At 59.4% G+C, this 17326-nt stretch overlaps 2 protein-coding genes across 22 annotated transcripts in view; one reads left to right on the top strand and one right to left on the bottom strand.

Moving 5' to 3' along the window:
* The window catches only part of CHLSN (cholesin), a 148328-nt gene that overhangs the window by 6094 nt on the left and 124908 nt on the right, over positions 1-17326 (bottom strand). For 8 of the 20 annotated variants that reach the window (XM_072836689.1, XM_072836680.1, XM_072836677.1 and 5 more), the window contains 3 exons: positions 14100-14261; positions 8774-8882; positions 7602-7816 (listed from right to left, as the gene is read on the bottom strand). In XM_072836689.1, the coding sequence (XP_072692790.1) occupies positions 8838-8882; positions 14100-14261 (207 nt within the window). In that variant the 3' untranslated portion in view covers positions 7602-7816; positions 8774-8837. Of the gene's footprint in view, positions 1-7601; positions 8883-9936; positions 10045-11756; positions 11806-13500; positions 14262-17326 lie in introns of those variants that run through there. The other 12 variants (XM_072836690.1, XM_072836686.1, XM_072836696.1 and 9 more) reach the window with 6 other exon arrangements.
* On the top strand, positions 1474-9295 carry CYP2W1 (cytochrome P450 family 2 subfamily W member 1). 2 transcript variants are annotated; one of them, XM_072836660.1, is made up of 9 exons: positions 1474-1672; positions 3179-3341; positions 3642-3791; positions 3866-4023; positions 5430-5603; positions 5944-6082; positions 6198-6382; positions 6551-6692; positions 6994-9295. In XM_072836660.1, exons 1-9 carry the CDS (start codon positions 1499-1501, stop codon positions 7212-7214), a joined length of 1506 nt encoding a protein of 501 aa, XP_072692761.1. In that variant the 5' UTR covers positions 1474-1498; the 3' UTR covers positions 7215-9295. The 2 variants fall into 2 exon arrangements, with proteins under 2 accessions (XP_072692761.1, XP_072692760.1); XM_072836659.1 differs by having other exon boundaries at positions 6198-6692.

A 17326-nucleotide genomic window follows, 5' to 3' on the forward strand; every position in this document is an offset into this window, starting at 1 on the left:
CACCCTGCAGGGGACAGTGCCTGCTCCTAGGTGGCTGCCAAGAAGTGTGGGCTTCACACCCAGTGTGGCTCATAGGTGCCCAGGCCTCACCCACACAAAGGAGGAGGCCATGGAGGACAGGCCCCCACCTCCGACCCTGACTTCTTGCCTTCACCCCCTCCCACAGCTCTCCACCCAGCGCCTTGCTTGCTCCTGCTTCCAGGACCTGGAATACCCTTCCCCCTGGTGACTCACATGCTCAGCTGCAATGCCCGAGGTGTTCCAGTGGCAAAGCCACTGCCACGTGGGTCTCTGCTGCAGAGGGGGTCTCTGCTGGGGGGCCCTTTCTGGATTCCTGACCACCAATTTCTGTGGCCCTAGCTACTGGTGGAGCCTAGCACACACAGGTGCTCAATAAATGCTTGCTGGGTCAATTACGTGGACTGTCCTAGGCATCCAGGACCTGCAGCCTATGCACCTAGTAGCGGCCTTGGACCTGGCACTCAGTCCAAATGATCGGGACACAGCTGTGAGAGAGCTGTCCTTCTTCACCGCAGCCTGTGGCTGTGCAACGGGACAGTCTGCCCACAGACAGTAAGCACCCTGATACAGGAGGTGTGCAAATGGAGGCTGGAAGGGGTGCTGCTTCGGTGCTGGGGTTCGTGCAGGGGCATGGACGGCATCCCCAGGGGACGGCCCCACCGCGAGGGGCCCAGTGCGGGGACAGGGTTCCAGCTGCCTCATGTCAGTGCAGGTGGCGCAGAGCAGGCCCAGCCACTTCTGATGCCAGCAGCCCTCCCGCTGCTCACGGCTCCTTTCCACAGTGGCGCCTCCTCCCCTCCCAGCCGGGGCACCGGGGTTGAGAGGACCAGAGTTCAGTACAGATAGACAAGGGGTGGGGGGCTCATAAACCCAGCCAGCCCCTGGCCCCACCCAGCCCAGGCCAGTGCCTCCCGCTCCAGGTGACAGTGCCCTCAAAGCCACCAGGGAGCAGGTTGTCACTCAGAGACTCTACAGAGGACACTCTGGCAGCCTTTGAAGGCCCTGGGATTTGGGGCATTTGCTCTGCGGACCCTCACGGACCATCCATCACCAGCGTCTCCATGGACATCTTACTCCATGGGCCCTGCTGAGGGAGACTCGGGGCTCCCCTCAGAGCTAGAGTGTCTCAAAGCCCCACGAGCCCCAGTTCTGATGGGGAGACGGAGGCAGAAGGCAGAGCCCTGCCAGGAGGGGAGGACTGGCCACCACGGTGTGCTCTCTCTGGCAGGCAAGGGATGAAAATGCCCCAAGCGTGAGGCCTAGATGCCAGCCCCCTGGACGGCCCCTGGCCCCCTGGCTCCGTGCCACAGACGCGACCCCACATTCCACACACGCCTGTCACTTTAAGCTGCCTGGCTGTCCCCTGCAAACTGCTAGGTCCACATTCTCGGGTTGGGGGGGTGAGGCACTGGCACGCCCTCCCAGCGGCCTATAAGGCACAGGGTGGGGAGCTGGGGCCTCGCCGCCTGCCGTCCTCATGGCCCTGCTGCTCCTGGGGATCCTGCTGCTCCTGGGGCTCTGGGGGCTGCTCCGAACCTGCACCCGCACCCCCTCCTCAGCCTCTCGCTGGCCCCCTGGGCCCCGCCCACTGCCGCTCATAGGAAACCTGCACTTACTGCGTGTGTCACAGCAGGACCAGTCACTGATGGAGGTAGGTCAGGGCAGGTTGGGCTCCTGCCACCTGGACACCCCAGACCCATCTCAGGGGAAGCTGAGCCTGTTTTCCAGGATCCCTATGGGTTAGGAATTTTGTGTCCCAGCCTGGCGCTGGCCTGGTAGGGGACACAGCAGGCCTACGTGCCCATCCTGCCTTGGGGAAGAGAAAGACATCCCGTCCTACAGGGAAGCAGATAGGCTATTTAAGGAACAGAGGGCCAGGAGTGTCAGGCCAGGAGGGCCTCCTGGAGGGGACAGCATTTGATGAACGCTTACAGGAGAGCCAGGACTGGTGGCAATGGAGGGGAAGAGGCAGGTGCTCCCAGGAGTAGTACCATGCAGCAGAGGTCCAGCGAGGGAAGGAAGCTAGACTGGCACACAACTGTGCTTACAGGGTAGGGGGCACCTGCTGGATGTGGCTGCTTGCAGCCTGGGCTTCCGGCTGGCCGGTCCTGGCCACATGCTGAAAGCAGGCCGCCCTGCCCTGCAGCCAGGAGATGGCAGGCCCACGGGTAAAGGAGGTGCAGGCCTGGCCCCCACAAGTACAGCCCAGCCAACCGTGCCCCAACCAGGCACGCCTCCCACGACCACTCCACCCTCCTTCACCAGAAGTGCTGCTGCTTCCAAAACCCTCCTCGAGGCTGCCTGGTGGCCCCCAGGCGCTGCATGTGGGTAGAGAGGAAGGGGCTGCAGCCTTGGCCTCTTAGGAGAGCTGCTGCAGGAAGCACCCTGGGTGCCAGCGTTCTCAGGCTGGGCCTGGTGTCATGCCCAGGGGCACTGTCCCGCATTCGGGGACTAGAGTGGGTGTGGATGGGAAGGGCAGGTCTGGCTCCACCCCTCAGTGTACGTGATGGACAGCAACTCACATCTTGCCTCCAGGTCTGTTTCCCCATGTGTGAAGGCACAGAAGGGGAACAGGCACACACAGGGGCCCCAGAGGCCAGCCCTTGCCGTGCAGTCTGGTTCTGCGCCTCCAGGCTGGGCAGGGGGGTTCGTGTGGGACAAGCTGGCCAGTCGAGGCCTGGGCACTCCCTGCTCCTGTCTGTCTGGGCTTCAATGCTGAAGGGGGACTGAGCGGGGACAGGGCCTCTGCTCCCTGTGCTGACCCCGGGCTTCTACTGCAAGCCACCCTGCAGACAGCCCCTTCTACTGCCTGCCTCGTCTTGGGGTCCCAAGGAGCCCTCTCTGCTGTTTCCCCTGAAAAGAAAGCCATGACCGTACTTCCAGCACCACTGGCAGCCCCCACCCCTACCCCTGGAATGGAGGGGGAGGGGGCTCAGCGGGAACAAACAGGACACTGCCCCCTGGACCTGGCCCCAGCCAAACACACCTCCTGCACCTTTGCTCACATGCTCACTGCTGGTCGGTTTCTACAGACCCTGCCTGGGCCATCCCTAACTCTGAGTCTCCCCAGGGCCTACCCTGCTCGGGCTGCACCTGGGGGGGGCCACAGGGAGCTTGGGGGTGGGGCCTCTGGCTGATTCCTTCCTGTCCCCACCAGCTCTCAGAACAGTATGGGCCGGTGTTCACTGTCCACTTGGGGCGCCAGAAGACGGTGGTGCTGGCTGGCTACGAGGCTGTGAGGGAGGCCCTGGTGGGCACGGGGCCAGAGCTGGCTGACCGGCCCCCCATCGCCATCTTCCAGCTCATCCAGGGAGGTGGGGGTAGGTGTGCGGCGCGGGGTGGGAGGGGGCAGAGGCTAGCTGAGCAAGGGAGTTCCTGGACCCTGGGAGAGGGAGGTCTGCCTCTCTGAGCAGCAGGAGAGTGTGCCCAGTGTGGGTCCTGGGGAGGGACACAGTGTCCACATGGCAGGGGACCAAGACACAACAAGATGGACACGGCTTGCCAAGGTCAGCTCCTGGGAGAATAGGCTCAGCACTAGGGTGAGGCCCAGGCCAGGCCCCTAACTTGCCCCCTGCCTGCATCACCCCGGGCTGCTCACGGGCAACTCCTCTGGCCTGCAGGCATCTTCTTCTCGTCAGGGGCACGCTGGAGGGCCGCTCGCCAGTTCACCATACGCACCCTCCATGGCCTGGGTGTGGGCAGGGGGCCCATGGCTGACAACGTCCTGCAGGAGCTGAGGTGCCTTATGGGGCAGCTGGACTGCTACAGAGGTGAGTAGGGGTAGGGAGACTCCTGGGGGGAGGGTGACCCTCACCCCCTAAGGCTTGTCTCCCCACTCCTCCAGGTCAGCCCTTCCCCCTGGCCCTGCTCGGCTGGGCACCCTCCAACATCACGTTCACACTGCTCTTTGGCCGGCGGTTCGACTACCAGGATCCTGTGTTTGTGTCCCTGCTGAGCCTGATCGATGAGGTCATGGTCCTCTTGGGGACCCCCAGCCTGCAGGTGAGAGGTGGCTGCTCCCAGCCTTGGGGTGGAGGTCAGGGAGCTGAACACAGGCTTGAGACTGGGGTGGGGGGTGGTCTCAACACTGCCCCTGCCATAGATAGGTGAGCTGCTACCTTGCAAAAGCAGCACCAGACTAAGAGCCAGGAGGCCCAAGGCCTGTCCTATTTCTGACAGCAGTTGGCCATGTGACCCCAGGCCAGTCCCCTGTGCCCTCTGGGCATGAGGGGGGTATAGGACAGGGGTCCCCATCTGCCCCCTCCCACACCTGCCCATCAGTAGCAGACGTACCTGCTCAGAGGTGGGGATGGGGACTGAGCATGTCTTCCCTCGATGTGTCCTGTCCTCCCAGACCTTAAACCCAGGGACCATCCACCCAAAACGAGTTCTTCACAGAAATGACATGAACTGGGCCTGCTGACATTCAGAATTCCCAGGGGCACATGCATTTCACTCTTTCCCAAAATGTGAGGTATTTGCTGTCATGACCATTTGTGTGATAACTCGCTAAGCGCATCCATCTGCTTGTGGTGTGTGCATTTACGGTGATGTCATAGCTCCCGGCCTCTCATGGACCCGTGGTCATGGGCAGGAGGCCAGGGCTGACCACAGAGTCTCTGGCCCTCATGCTTCGGTCCTAGGAGCCTCTGACGTCCTCTGGACGGGAGGATTTGGCCTCCTGGCCGAAGCAGGCAGCCCCAGGAGGCTGGAGGGCAGAGAGGTCGGAGTAGAAGTTCCCAAGCCTCTGTCCCTGTGCCAGCTCCTCACCACAGAGGCGTTCTGTGTCATCCGATCCAGGGAGCGCATTTGCGCTGGGGCACACCCCCGAGAGCCGCAGATATCTACATGATGGGCACGTGCTGGCCCCTCAGACCACCTGGTCAAACGCTGCCATGACCCCCCTTTCACAGCAGGGTCAGCCGAGGCTCTGAGGTTTGCAAAGTCATTTTTAACAATTGGTAGTAGGGTTCAGTTATTCCCACACAGGCAACCCTCTCCCCCTCTCCATCCTACTGGCTCTGGTGGATGGAGGGCGGGCATGACCACAGCCGTCTGCAGGAGTGATATCACCCCATCAAGGTGTGTGGCCTGTCCAGCGGTGCCCCCCTTCCTGACCTGGGACAGAGGGTTTTGTGGGAGTCCCCTCTGGAGTCCACCCCCCCCAAACCTCACCCCGCCCCCTGCTGTTCCCACCAGAAGGGTCAGGGGCCCCGCACACGAAGCTGGGCGCCCTCTTGTGGCCACGGGCAGGACCCACCCAGGCTGCCTGCCTGGAGTCTGGGGCTGCGTCTGGGGAGGGGACCTGGACAGGTGAACGTGCCTGCGGGGGTGGGGGTGGGGTGGGGTGTGGGTGTGGTTGGGGCCTCCACCCTAACCCCAGCTTCTGTCTCGCCCTCTGTCTTCAGCTGTTCAACATCTACCCCTGGCTCGGGGCCCTCTTCCAGCTGCACCGGCCAGTCTTGCGGAAGATAGAGGAGGTTCGAGCCATCCTGAGGACCCTCCTAAAGGCGCGGCGGCCCTCCATGCCCGGGGGAGGCCCCGTGCAGAGCTACATGGATGCCTTGATTCAGCAGGGCCAGGTATGGGCAAGATCCACCCTACCACCTAAGAGGCCTGGGGGCATCTGGGGGCCTAGAGTTGGGGTGGGGTTCATGCTGGTCCTACTCCAACCCCTCCACCTCCCAGCTGGGGGGTCCCTCTGAGCCTCAGTCTCCCCATCTGTGAAATGGGCATTTGCAGTGCCTGCCTCAACAGGTGGCTGCAAGGATGTGGTGAGCCCAGAACATAGTAGGTGCTCAGTGGACTTGGCTGTGCCTTCCCAGCAAGTCTGTTTTCCATCCTTTCTTTGAGCTCAGAGCTGGATAGGGGGCTCCATGGGGCCTAACCTCTAGCTAAGTCCCATCAAACTCACCTCTGCAGGGGAAAGACCCCCAAGGCCTGTTTGCCGAGGCCAACATGGTGGCCTGCACCCTGGACATGGTCATGGCTGGCACAGAAACCACATCGGCTACACTGCAGTGGGCTGCCCTCCTGATGGGCAAACACCCAAGTGTGCAATGTGAGCTCCAGCCTCCCTTCCCAGCGCACAGCCACCTGCTTGGTGGGTGGGGGTCTGGCAGGGCCTAGAGGCTCAAGGCTCCCAGAGACACTGGCGCCTACCCTCTCACTTGCAGGCCGGGTGCAGGAGGAGCTGGACCGTGTGCTGGGGCCCGGGCGGGCCCCCCAGCTGGAGGACCAGCGGTCACTGCCCTACACCAATGCTGTGCTGCATGAGGTCCAGAGGTTCATTACCCTCCTGCCCCACATGCCTCGGTGTATGGCGGCTGACACTCAGTTGGGCGGCTACCTGCTCCCCAAGGTGGGCACCCCCCTCCTGGACCCTGACAGGGGGCAGGGCCCTCCATCCCTCCTTCCCTCTGCTCTGGGCCAGGGTGGGCCCCGCTGGGAGTCCCCTGGGGGGACCCTCTCTCTCCGTGCACACCCCCAGGGGAGGGGGTGCCAGGCCCACCTGCTGCACTGCCCACAGGGCACGCCTGTGATCCCCCTGCTGAGCTCTGTGCTCCTGGACAAGACACAGTGGGAGACCCCCCGCCAGTTCAATCCCGGCCACTTCCTGGATGCTGAGGGGCGCTTTGTGAAGCGGGCAGCCTTCCTGCCTTTCTCTGCAGGTATCCACTGCCCTCACAGGTGGGGGCAGCATGGGGCCCCTCACCCCCACATAGCCTGGTCACCAGAGACCTCGGAAGCTCAGGCTCAAGCCTGCTGGGCCTCCCACTGTCCGTAGCCTCAGAGCTGGCCTGCATCCCGGTTATTGCAGACCTTGCTCTCAGATAGCCCCCACTCTGAGCCCTCTCTCATCCCCCCAGAGACTCCCCTCTCCCTCTACTCTAGGAAACTGGCCAGCTCCCTGGCACAGCCTGCAAAGAGCAGACCTGGAGCCCCCAGCCTGTGCCTTGGTTTCCTTTGCAGGCCGCCGCGTCTGTGTAGGGGAGAGCCTGGCCAGGTCAGAGCTGTTCCTGCTCTTTGCTGGTCTCCTCCACAGGTATCGCCTGCTGCCCCCACCGGGCCTCAGCCCCGATGCCCTGGACACCACACCCGCCCCGGCTTTCACCATGCGGCCTCCAGCCCAGGCCCTCTGTGCGGTGCCCAGGCCTGGGGGCTATGACCAAGGAGACTGGGGGAGGGTCTGAGTCACTCCCCCAGATCCCGGCTTGAGGTGCTCTGTGGATGGACAGACAGACAGCCCCTCATGGGGCCCCCAAAGCCCTTCCTTGGCCTGATCCTGTTCTTTAGGGGCTCAGTCTCCTTTCAGTTCCCCATACCTGGAGTCGTCTATACTCCTCCTCCGGTCTCCCCAGGGCAGCTGAGCTCCCTCCCTGCCCTCTGCCCTCAGACCCCCCACCCGTACCTTAGGTGCCCCTCACACTCCAGCAGTGAAGCACCCCCTCCCAACCCACCCCCATGCATGCCTTCCTGGGCTCCCTGCTGCCTCTTCTCCCCACTCCCCCTCCATGCTACCCTCACAGTTCCCCACAGGGCCAGTGGGGAACAGGTGCCCCCCAGGCACAGATGTCTACCTGCAGTTGGGGGTGCAAGGTGACATCCACTCAGAGTCCAGCCTGAGACCTGCGTTCCCAGCAGGTTCAGTCTGTGCTGTGCCAGGCCCTGGATGGCTGGGGCTCCTGCAGATTCCATCCTGTTCTTGGGACTCCTCGGGGCCCGTGAAACCAGGACCCTGAGCCCTGGACATGGGCCAGTTGAGGGACAGCTGCCACCCAGAGGATCGGGGACCCTGAAGGGGTAACAGCAGAACTTGAGCAGGAAGGATGAGCAGGAGTTTGCAGGGATGATGCCGGAAGCCCCCTCACAATTGACCCTGTCGCAAATGGGTGCACAGACCCCAAAGCCCAGCTTCCATTCTCTACACTCAAAATGTACCAAGGCCCCTAGGAGATGTTCTTGGGCAAGGCGCTGTGGCTGACAGGGCCCAGAGATGCCAGGTCAGGGGTGCACAGCAAGGGCTCTCTATGGACCTCCATGGGACACCCCCACACCGACCCACTTCCTGTTTATCTGAAATTCAAAGCTATCTAGTCTTGTACTTTGGTGGCCTGGGAGCCTGGCAGGGTGGAGTGGGCACTATGGTGGCTCTAGGCCACCCTGGCCACCCTTCCCTGTCCCAGGCTCTGGGTGGGGGGTGCAGGGGGCTGGCAGGAAATGTGAGGCAGCCTCTTGACCAGCTGCCATACTCCAGAGCCTTTTCTCTGGTCCCTTCGGATCCTCTTTTTTTTTCCCATGACAGAAGCCTTTGCTTTTTAAATTCAAAACCTTATCTGCGTCAGAGGCAGAGCATACAGGAGGGCAAGCTGGCAGAGGGGTGGAGGGGTGGGTTGAGGATGGGACAGGGAGTTAGCTATGCTGGTCCATTCTGCCTGAGTAGCTAGCCTGACAGCACCACCTTCTCTGGGGAATGCACTGGGCGTAACCCCTCCCAGGGAGGACAGGACAGGGGGCGTGCAGATGGGGTCAGAGGGCCTCCCTGGGGGCGGGTGGACACGTCACAGTGAACACTGGGCTCTTCAGTCACGTGAAGTGTTGGCAACATTGTGGGGAGGCTCCCACGGAGTATAAACCAGGCATCGGGACAAGTCCCGGTGCAGCTGCAGAAAGGGGTCCCTGAGGCCCACAGTCCCAGTACACAGAGGGTGCCCCCTAGGGGAGAAACGACGGGATCAGGGCGTGACCCTACCTGGGAGCCATGTCCAGGGGTGAAAATGAAGCCGCCCAGGACTGTTGCGATCAACATATAAACCTCAAACCACGGATGCTTCCAGATGTGCCGTGTCTGTGCAGGACCCCTGTGGAGGAAGAGAAGGGGTGTTCTGGGGGAGGGGTGATGGACTGTGCCAGTATGGGTTTGTTTCTAGGAAAAGCTGGTGGCAGATTAGGAGTATGCACTCTGTCCTTCTATTCCTTCTGTCTGAAATACCTGACACCCACAGAGAGTCCGGGAGCCTGCCCTGAGGGCCGGGCCACTTTACTCTGCAGTTGCATGGTGCAAGGACCACGGATCTGACCTAAGTTCATCTCAGTGAACAAATCGACAGCATTCTTCAGAGGACGCAGAATATTCCAGAATGGCTGTGGAAACCCTTTCAAGAAGCTGTGGGTTGAAGAGACTTGGCTGCTGGGGACGGGGTTGATGGGAGAACATGGAAAGCCAGAACAGGGGAAATGTGAGCATTCCAAGCGAAAAGCTGCTGTTACGAAAGTCTCCTATCTTTATGGCAAACACCGTGTTGCCTGGACCTTGGTTCCAGAAGCCACTCCTCGCATAGGAGTGGGGTCTGCTGCACCTCCCGCGTTGGTGGGCTTCAGGCAGGGGCAGGATGCAGAACCTGAGCCACGTGTTTCCTAACTTCTAAGAACAGGTGTCAAAATGAACCACTCTCCCTAGTGACTTATGTTTTCTCCAAAGAAGCCAGTAGGACTAGTTGATGTTTTAATTGGCCAAGAACAAATTTGAGAAGCCTTTCTGCCAAGTGGGAAGGTGTAGATCCTAGTGGAAAGCCCTCCACAAATGTGCTGCTCTGGGTCCCTTCCCCCAGGGTGGGTCCTCCAGGTGGGACAGGGTGGGGGGCTCTGGTGGAGGGTACATGGCAGCTCTGGCATGAGATCCCCACAGTGATCTTAATGCCCTGCTGGTCCACGATGTGAGCCTGAGCTTCCTGGGGTCCCCACACCAGGTACTCACAGCTTGGCATGGATGCAGATCTGAGGTGGGCTGGGCACAGGGCTGGTGCACGCGGGACCCTCACCCAGCCTGGTCAATGCTTGGGAGGCAAGCAGCCTCTGCAGGGGATCCCTGAGTCCCCCATTCTCAGGTTCCCTTAACCCCTGCCATGAACTCACCAGGTGCTGTGAAGTGAGGGCTGCGGCTGGGCCAGCTGGCTGGGACCAAGGAGAGCCAAGGCTGCCGACTGGGGAAAACCTGGGGAATATCCATCCCTTTTCACCCTACTTTATGGAATTGACACAAAATAAGCATTTTATACACTAAAGGAGAACAATGTGCCAAGTCTGATGTCTGACCTACGAGGTCACCAGCACATTAACGACACACGCATCTCCATGGCCGCCCTGGACCCCACCCAGCAGGCCTGGCTTAGCGATCACATGGAGACCCTGGCCTGGGGCTGCCTTCCCCCTGCAAAGAAGGGGGCCCACCACGCTGTAGGGACAGACACACGGGGGGCTGAGAGTCCTGGTCCTGAGGCCCCTCTAGCCCTAAGCTTCCTGCCTGCCACTGGGCAGGGCAGTATCTGTCAGAGACATTCCCACTGGATAAAGACTGGTTTATTTAAAAACAGACAGTTCTTCTGGGACCTGGGGAGGAAAAGCATTGTGAGCGGCAACTTGGTAGCTGGTCCCCACTTCTCACCATAGGAAGTCATGTTTCCCCAGACGTAAGGGAAGCCCGAGGAAGGCTGCTACGCCGGAGGGTGGGGGTAGGGGCTGCAGGCCACTGTTGGTGGTGCTGACGGGCCTGCTGAGTCTGACACCCACACCCCCGCCTGAAGTCCCATCCCCGCCATCGCCTATTCTGACATCCTAGTGGTGCTTGAGACCGTCTATGTGATGGAGGCATAGAGCTTCGGTGAGAACAGATGTTAAGGTGACAACAAGCCTGTTTTACCGTTTTCTTTCCAGAGCCCAGTGCTTTGCCTCGAGCTCTGCAGAGAGGCCCTGTCTCTGTTCCCCCTGGGGTGTCATGAATAAGGAGGTTGAGTGTGTGTCACACCTGCATACCCCGGGTAGCCATAGGCTACATTGGTGCCCTAGCATCCACCCAGCCCCTGCCTCGTGTTTTGTCACCGCAGATGAGCTGGGCCACCGTCTCCAGGATTTCATTTGAGTGGTGTCAACAGCGTGCCCTAGTGGCCTGTCTTCCCCCACCCAGTGCCCCGCAGTGGCCCGTATTCACGCTTCTTCCCTTTTACTGGTGAGCACCGTGCACTTCAGTTTCCTGTTCAGCTGCCAATAGACATCTGAGTTATTTCCAGTGTTGGGGGTGTTGGCGGGAAATCACTAGCCACTGTCAAGACATTTCCTGGCCCAGTGGCCCCATGCAGCCTTGGTGTGTGAGGGGCTCACAGACAGCCCCTAGGCACCCCTCGCTGTGGCTTGGCCCCAGGGCTCAGGCCTGCTCACGTCACTGCCCCTGGCGCCTTGTCAGGGCCACTGGACTGGCATCCCTAGCAACTGAGGCTGGGCCCACACCCACACCTATGCCTGTCGACAGCTTTGTCCAGGTGACATGTGTCACCTCCCTCTGTACCTTCCCGAGAGCACAGCACTTCATGCTCCAACAGGAGCTCATAGGGAGGAAAGAGCCCCCGCGTCTGGTATTGGGGAGCATCCTGCTATCCCCACCGATTCTAGCAACAGAAAATGAGGACTTGGGACCCATCACATTTCCCTTTCCAATGGGGCTGCCAAGAAACCCAGAGCTATGGTTCTTGATCAATCAGCTGATTCCTTAAAAAAAAATCTGCCCTTTCCTTGTATCTTATGGGTCTTCCTTTCTATGTCTAGTTCTCAGAACAGTTTTCAGGGTGCCTCAAAGCTGGGACACAGCCAGGCTGGCACTCAGATTGTCTGTGGTGCCATAATGCTCTCACAGACCTGCACCGACTCATGGTGCCAGAGGGCTTCTCTGCTCAAGTACTCACCTGACAGGTACTAGGGAGTCAGGACTTGTCATCTGTCTCCAGAAGCCACCTGGGACAAAGAAGGGGTTGGACCAGTTGCTCCCACCCAGAACTGGACACGTGCTTATGTGTGTGACAGGGATTCCAGCTGCACCAGTGGATGGGGGCCAGGAAGTAGTGGAGCATCACCCCTACCACAGGGGTGCCGCTGAGGTGTGAGGGCTGGGTGGGAGGTGGGGCAGCATGACCCTGAGAACCCAGGGGTCTGGGTTACAGGTGAGACGAGGGTAGGCCCAAGGACCAGCCCAGGCCCCTCTGAAGTAGTGGGGTGCTCCTGGGCCCATGCACCTGAGGCCCTAACCTCATCATTCAGAAGTGTCCCTCAGCACAGGTGCTTCATGATGACTGAAGCTGAAGTCACAGTAGAACCTGAGGCTGGGGATGGTGCTGGGGGTGGGGGGCACTGCTGGGGGAAGGATGGCCTGGGGGGGCGGACAGCGCTGGGAGGGGATGGTGTTGAGGGGGCACTGCTGGGGGGGGGGGACATCGCTGGGAGGGGATACTGGCAGGGGGAACAGCTGGAAAGGGACAGCGCTGTGGGGGACACTGCTGGGGGTGTTGGCACTGTGGGGGGTGCGACACTGTTAGGGGGCACTGCTGGGGGACAGCTGGGAGGGAAATCACCAGCCACTGTCAACACATTTCCTGGCCCAGTGGCCCCATGCAGCCTTGGTGAGTGAGGGGCTCACAGACAGCCCTTAGGCACCCCTCGCTGTGGCTTGGCCCCAGGGCTCAGGCCTGCTCATGTCACTGCCCCTGGCGCCTTGTCAGGGCCACTGGACTGGCATCCAGACAGCCCTCGGGAGGATGGTACTGGGGGGCTTGGCTGGCCCCAGGCCTTCTCCTAGAATAAGGAGTTTACACACAGGCCTGCAGCCTTTTGACTCTATTAGCACTGTGATGTACAACGTAAGCAGGTCACCTGACAAGCTTCATGGTGTCCTGGTTACCTACTGCACACGCCCCTGGAATACAGTTTATAAACCTGTGACATGAGCAGGACGTGGTGGGGACAGCTCATCTCTGCTACAGCCCATGTCACCTGGGGAAGCAGCCATCTGCAGACTCATCAGCACCTGAGCACCCCCCATGTGGCCTCCTCACATGACTGGGGCATCCCATGTCAGTGGGCCAAGTCTCAAGGGCAAACGTTGGGAGAGCACCAGTTGCCTCCTCCTCCTGCCCTTGCTCCAGGATCACACAGCGTCACTTCTGCTTCTTCCCATGCTGGAAGTTGAGCTACGTTCCAGGGGCAGAGCATCAAAAGCCTTGGTGGACAGGTTTTAAGACCACCACACTTGTCTGCCACCCTATGAGATTCTCCACAGGTCCTGGGAAGGGCAGGCCTGCTGTGTGCACGTGGCCCAAGCAGAGGAGGTGTGGGCCTCCATGCCCTAAGTGACTTTTGAGAGAGTTCAGCACATGTGGTTTTCTGGGAATGGGGCAAGCATGTCCCGTGTTTGTGCAGACAGCAGGCCTGTTTCCTTGCTGGGGTGGCTGTGGGAGGGCAGCCAATATGGTCACTGCCAGTATCTGCAAACAGAGGCCTATAGAGCAAGTGCTCAGTGCCAAGAGGCAGTTGTGCCACATGGGGAGCTTGCCGGGATGCCGTCCTGGGGGGCCTCAGCCACAGCCACAGCCTGATGCACGCTCAGGAAAAGCTCTTCACAGTTGGGACAGGCAAATGAGAATAAGATGCACAGAATAAGAGCCATAGCCAACAGACACGGCCGGTTTTATTGAAAACACAGCCAGGTTTTCCTTGGGACTGGTCAGTGAGGCCCCAGCAGACTCAAGGAGGGAGGTGAGGGATGGGCGAGCCACGGCCCAGACCCACTGGGGAATGCAGGCAGGTGACCAGGATGCTGGTGGCCGGCAGCAGAGAGGCACTCTCACCCCCCACCAGGCACAGACTACAGCTGGAGGGAAGGGCTGGCCCTGGTCAGTCTCTAAGACATTTCCAGTAGAAAAATAGACCTTTCCCTCAATAAGCAACTTCCCTGGGGGCCTGAAGCCAGGATGGCATCTTCTAGGTTATGTTGGAGTGGTCACATTCTGCTGTAAAGGGACGAAAACACATCATCATCTATAAACAGTTTGGCCAGAGTTAGTCCTTCCAAGGGTCAGGAGCCAGCAGGAACGGGGACTCAGTACCCGGGAGTCCCTAGGCCCATTGGTCACTGATCTGCTGGTAAGCCTGCCTGTCCCTTGTTGGGGCCGCACCTCCGGGAGGCAGCAGCCAGCTGCATCCTGAGAGTGGCCCTGGCCCACTGGCCACCCCCCCTAGGAGAGCAACTGCAGCACCTGCCGGATGCGCTGGGTCTTCCCCTGAGGAAGGGGGTCCATGCCGCCAGCCTCGTCCAACTTCTGCATCAGGGCTTCTGCCTTCTGCACTGTCAGCTCCCGGGCCCGGCCCTGGAGTCCCTCCAGGTAGGCCAGCAGTGTGGAGAAGAGCTCATCAGGAACCTGGGATGGGAAGAGGATTAGGGTGTCAGGGACCAGGCAGGGTAGCGTGTGGAGCGTGAATGCTGAGTAGTGGAGAAACGAGGTGTTCACAGTCTGGCCCCAAGCTCCAGGCAGAACTCCTGGCCCAGCAGCTGCACCCCTGCGCCTGCAAGAGGAACCCCCACCCTTGCACCAGGCCCGCAGAGCTCGGCGGCCAGGTAGCAGCACCCCATCAGCCCCTGGTATGCCAACTACACAGGTGGGGTGGGGGAGGGCCTGTGCCACACACCTGCTCCCGTTCTGTCCATGGTCTGCAAGACCATGGGACTGGGGAGGCGAGGAGGAAGGGCGGGCCTCCTGCAGTGACCCTTTCCCAGTCCTAGGCTGTTCCCTCTACTGGCTTCAGGCTCAGCAGCCACGGGTTCCTACCCCTTCCAAAATGCCACGAAGCCAAAAGTAAACACACATTAGTGAGGAGAGAGACTTCTAGGACAAAGAATGGAGGTCTGAGGGGGATGAAGCCCATGCTGATAAAACCGAGTTCTGCTGCTGTCACCCCCACCCACCTGACTCTAGGTTCAGCTGGTCCCATCCAGAGGCAAGAGCAAAGGAATGGCCAGATCCACTTAAGAACTGCCAGTGACCCCCACATCTCAAGTCTGAAGCCACAGTAGTGGAGGTAGAGGCACTGGCAAGGACAGATGCCTAGAGCAAGGGGACAGCGCTAAGGCCCAGGTGGTAACCCTCCACCCACGGTCAGCTGGTTCTGACAAGGGCACCAGGACCATTTGATGGGGGAAGGAGCTGTGGTTCCAACAGACGGGGCTGGGACCCCTGGATGTCCATGTGCAAGAGCAGGAAGCTGGAGCCTACCTCATACTGTACTCAGACCTCAGCTCAGAAGGGGTCAGAAACCTAGAAGTGTGAGTTAATAAACTCTAAAAGAAAACATCACAGAAAATCTTCATGACCTGGGATTCAGCAACGGCTTCCTAGATGGATCACCCAGAGCACCTACAGCCATTGACACAGGAAGTGCAGGGACTCCAGTGTGGTGGGCTAGGCACACTGCTGGGCACAGGGAGAGGGCACGAGAGTTCACTTACTGAGGGGGAGCCTTCCCAACTGCTCTCCCACAGGCTGCCTCCCTTCATCTTGCACTGCCCTCTACTCCATGCTGTCCCCATCCCCTCCCTGCATGCGCTGCCCCCCGACTGGCTGCCCACCCCCTCACCAGCTTCCATAGTGTTGACAGCCAAGCCTGTGTCCTGCAGCAAGACTAGAAGATTCTATTCTGAAATCTAAGAATACAGGAGAGAAGATCCAAGATCCTGAGCCAAGCCTATCAACTGGCACGGAAGCACACAGGCCACTAGGGTGCTTGCAGCCCTGGCTACACCCACAGGGTACCACATCTGAGCAAAGTCTCTGATTCCAAAGTCAGAGGCCAGGTCACGTAAACACACCATGCAACCTGGATAAAATAAAAGTTATACAGAGAGAAGATATCGCAACTGTATTGTTACCATCCTTAGATAAGGAGATATGATCTGTTCATAACACGGGAATAAGATGCTATAAGCAGCACATCTCAGAGGGAAGCTGTGTCTTCATCAACAGGCGTCACTGGCCGTCCTTGCTTACAGAGGTCACCCTGGTGTGGTGGGTGTTTCCTCCAATGCCAGTGATGCTGGGCTCCTCTGCAGGTGTTCACTGGCTACCTGAATCATCTGATCTGGAGAAACGTCTACATAGACCCTCTGTCCATTTTGAAATTGGGCCGCCTTTCTGTTACCAAGTCCATCCACTGTGGGGAGGACAGTCTATTCAATGGATGGTGTGTATTCACACCTAACTCACCACATACAAAGTTAACACCAAAAAAAACAAAAAACAAAAACAAAAACAAAAACAAAACAAAACAAAAAAAACAAAGTTAACACCAATAGGTCAAAGGCCCAAATTTGCAAGAACAAAACTAAAAAACCCTTACAAGAAAACAGGAGAGTTTTCCTGACCTTGGAATAGGCAATGATTCCTTAGTTATGACACAAAAAACACAAACAACAAAAGAATAAATAGAAAAATCAGGCTTCATCAAAATTATGACCTCTCCCCAGCACACTTCGCACTGCTGTGATGACTAGGTGGCCTCAGGGGGATGCGGATAACCGGGAAGCAAGGGCCATCTGGCTGCAGCAGTGGTTCCGGAGGTGCCCTGGGGCTCCCTCAGGAAGCAGTGTGTCTACAAAGGCTGGGAGTGGCCTGGCCTGTGGTCACTGCCCAGCACCTCTGTGCAGGAGCAGCTCCAGCCCCAGGGAGCAGAGGGGGGGACACAGACCCGGGACGGGTGGTCAGGGCACAGAGGTCTCTGCACATAGCTTCCTGCTGGCTCCTTGTGTGTGATACCTGCTCCCAAGAGCTCTGGGGACAGAAGTCTGTGCCCTAAGCTGCAGGGAGTGGAGAGCTGCCATGGGGCTGTGCAGGACAGTAGGGTCACAGGGAAAGCATGTGGTGTCATTGCCCCGAAGTGAGGCTCTGCCACAGGTCACACTGCCAGCCTGTGACTCCTGCAACACCCTGGCATCTGTGTGGACATCTGCCCTCCCCACCCTGCCATACCCATAGCCTCATTTCAGACTGTGGCTGTTAGGTGCTTTCTCCACAGAGGTCTCCCCCCATCATGTGCAGACAGGCACCCTCAACCTCCCCATCCTAGAGCCACCACAGTTGTAATGAAAACTATACTTGTCAAAACAAACGATGGCAGCAAGGGATGACCACCTGTGAGAAAATCTACACTGATAGGGATGACCCTGCAGCATCACAGGGGAGGCAGCCAGGCCCTCCCCTAGAGCAGCATGCTGACTGACAAATGCAGAGGAGGATGCACACTGTGTGCACAGTGACCACTGACCCAGACAAGAGCTCCTGCTTGACCAATGGACACAGGTGGGATGAGAAACAGGGTGTCTGCATAATCTCAAAGCAGCTCTACAGACATGGCTCCATAGATCACCACAGGAGCAAACCCAGCAGGTGTCCCCTGAATCCTGACTTACATCAGGATCAAACCATCCTGTACC

The sequence above is a fragment of the Canis lupus genome, chromosome 8 (assembly GCF_048164855.1).
Source record: "Canis lupus baileyi chromosome 8, mCanLup2.hap1, whole genome shotgun sequence".
Classification (NCBI taxonomy): Eukaryota; Metazoa; Chordata; class Mammalia; order Carnivora; family Canidae; genus Canis; species Canis lupus.

Excerpts from the sequence above, each read along its gene's own strand:
- CYP2W1 (XM_072836659.1), top strand. The coding sequence starts at position 1,499 with ATGGCCCTGCTGCTCCTGGGGATCCTGCTGCTCCTGGGGCTCTGGGGG. Across the intron at positions 5,604-5,943 it reads CCTTGATTCAGCAGGGCCAG|GGGAAAGACCCCCAAGGCCT; the intron begins GTATGGGCAAGA and ends TCACCTCTGCAG. Across the intron at positions 6,693-6,993 it reads CTTCCTGCCTTTCTCTGCAG|GCCGCCGCGTCTGTGTAGGG; the intron begins GTATCCACTGCC and ends TTTCCTTTGCAG.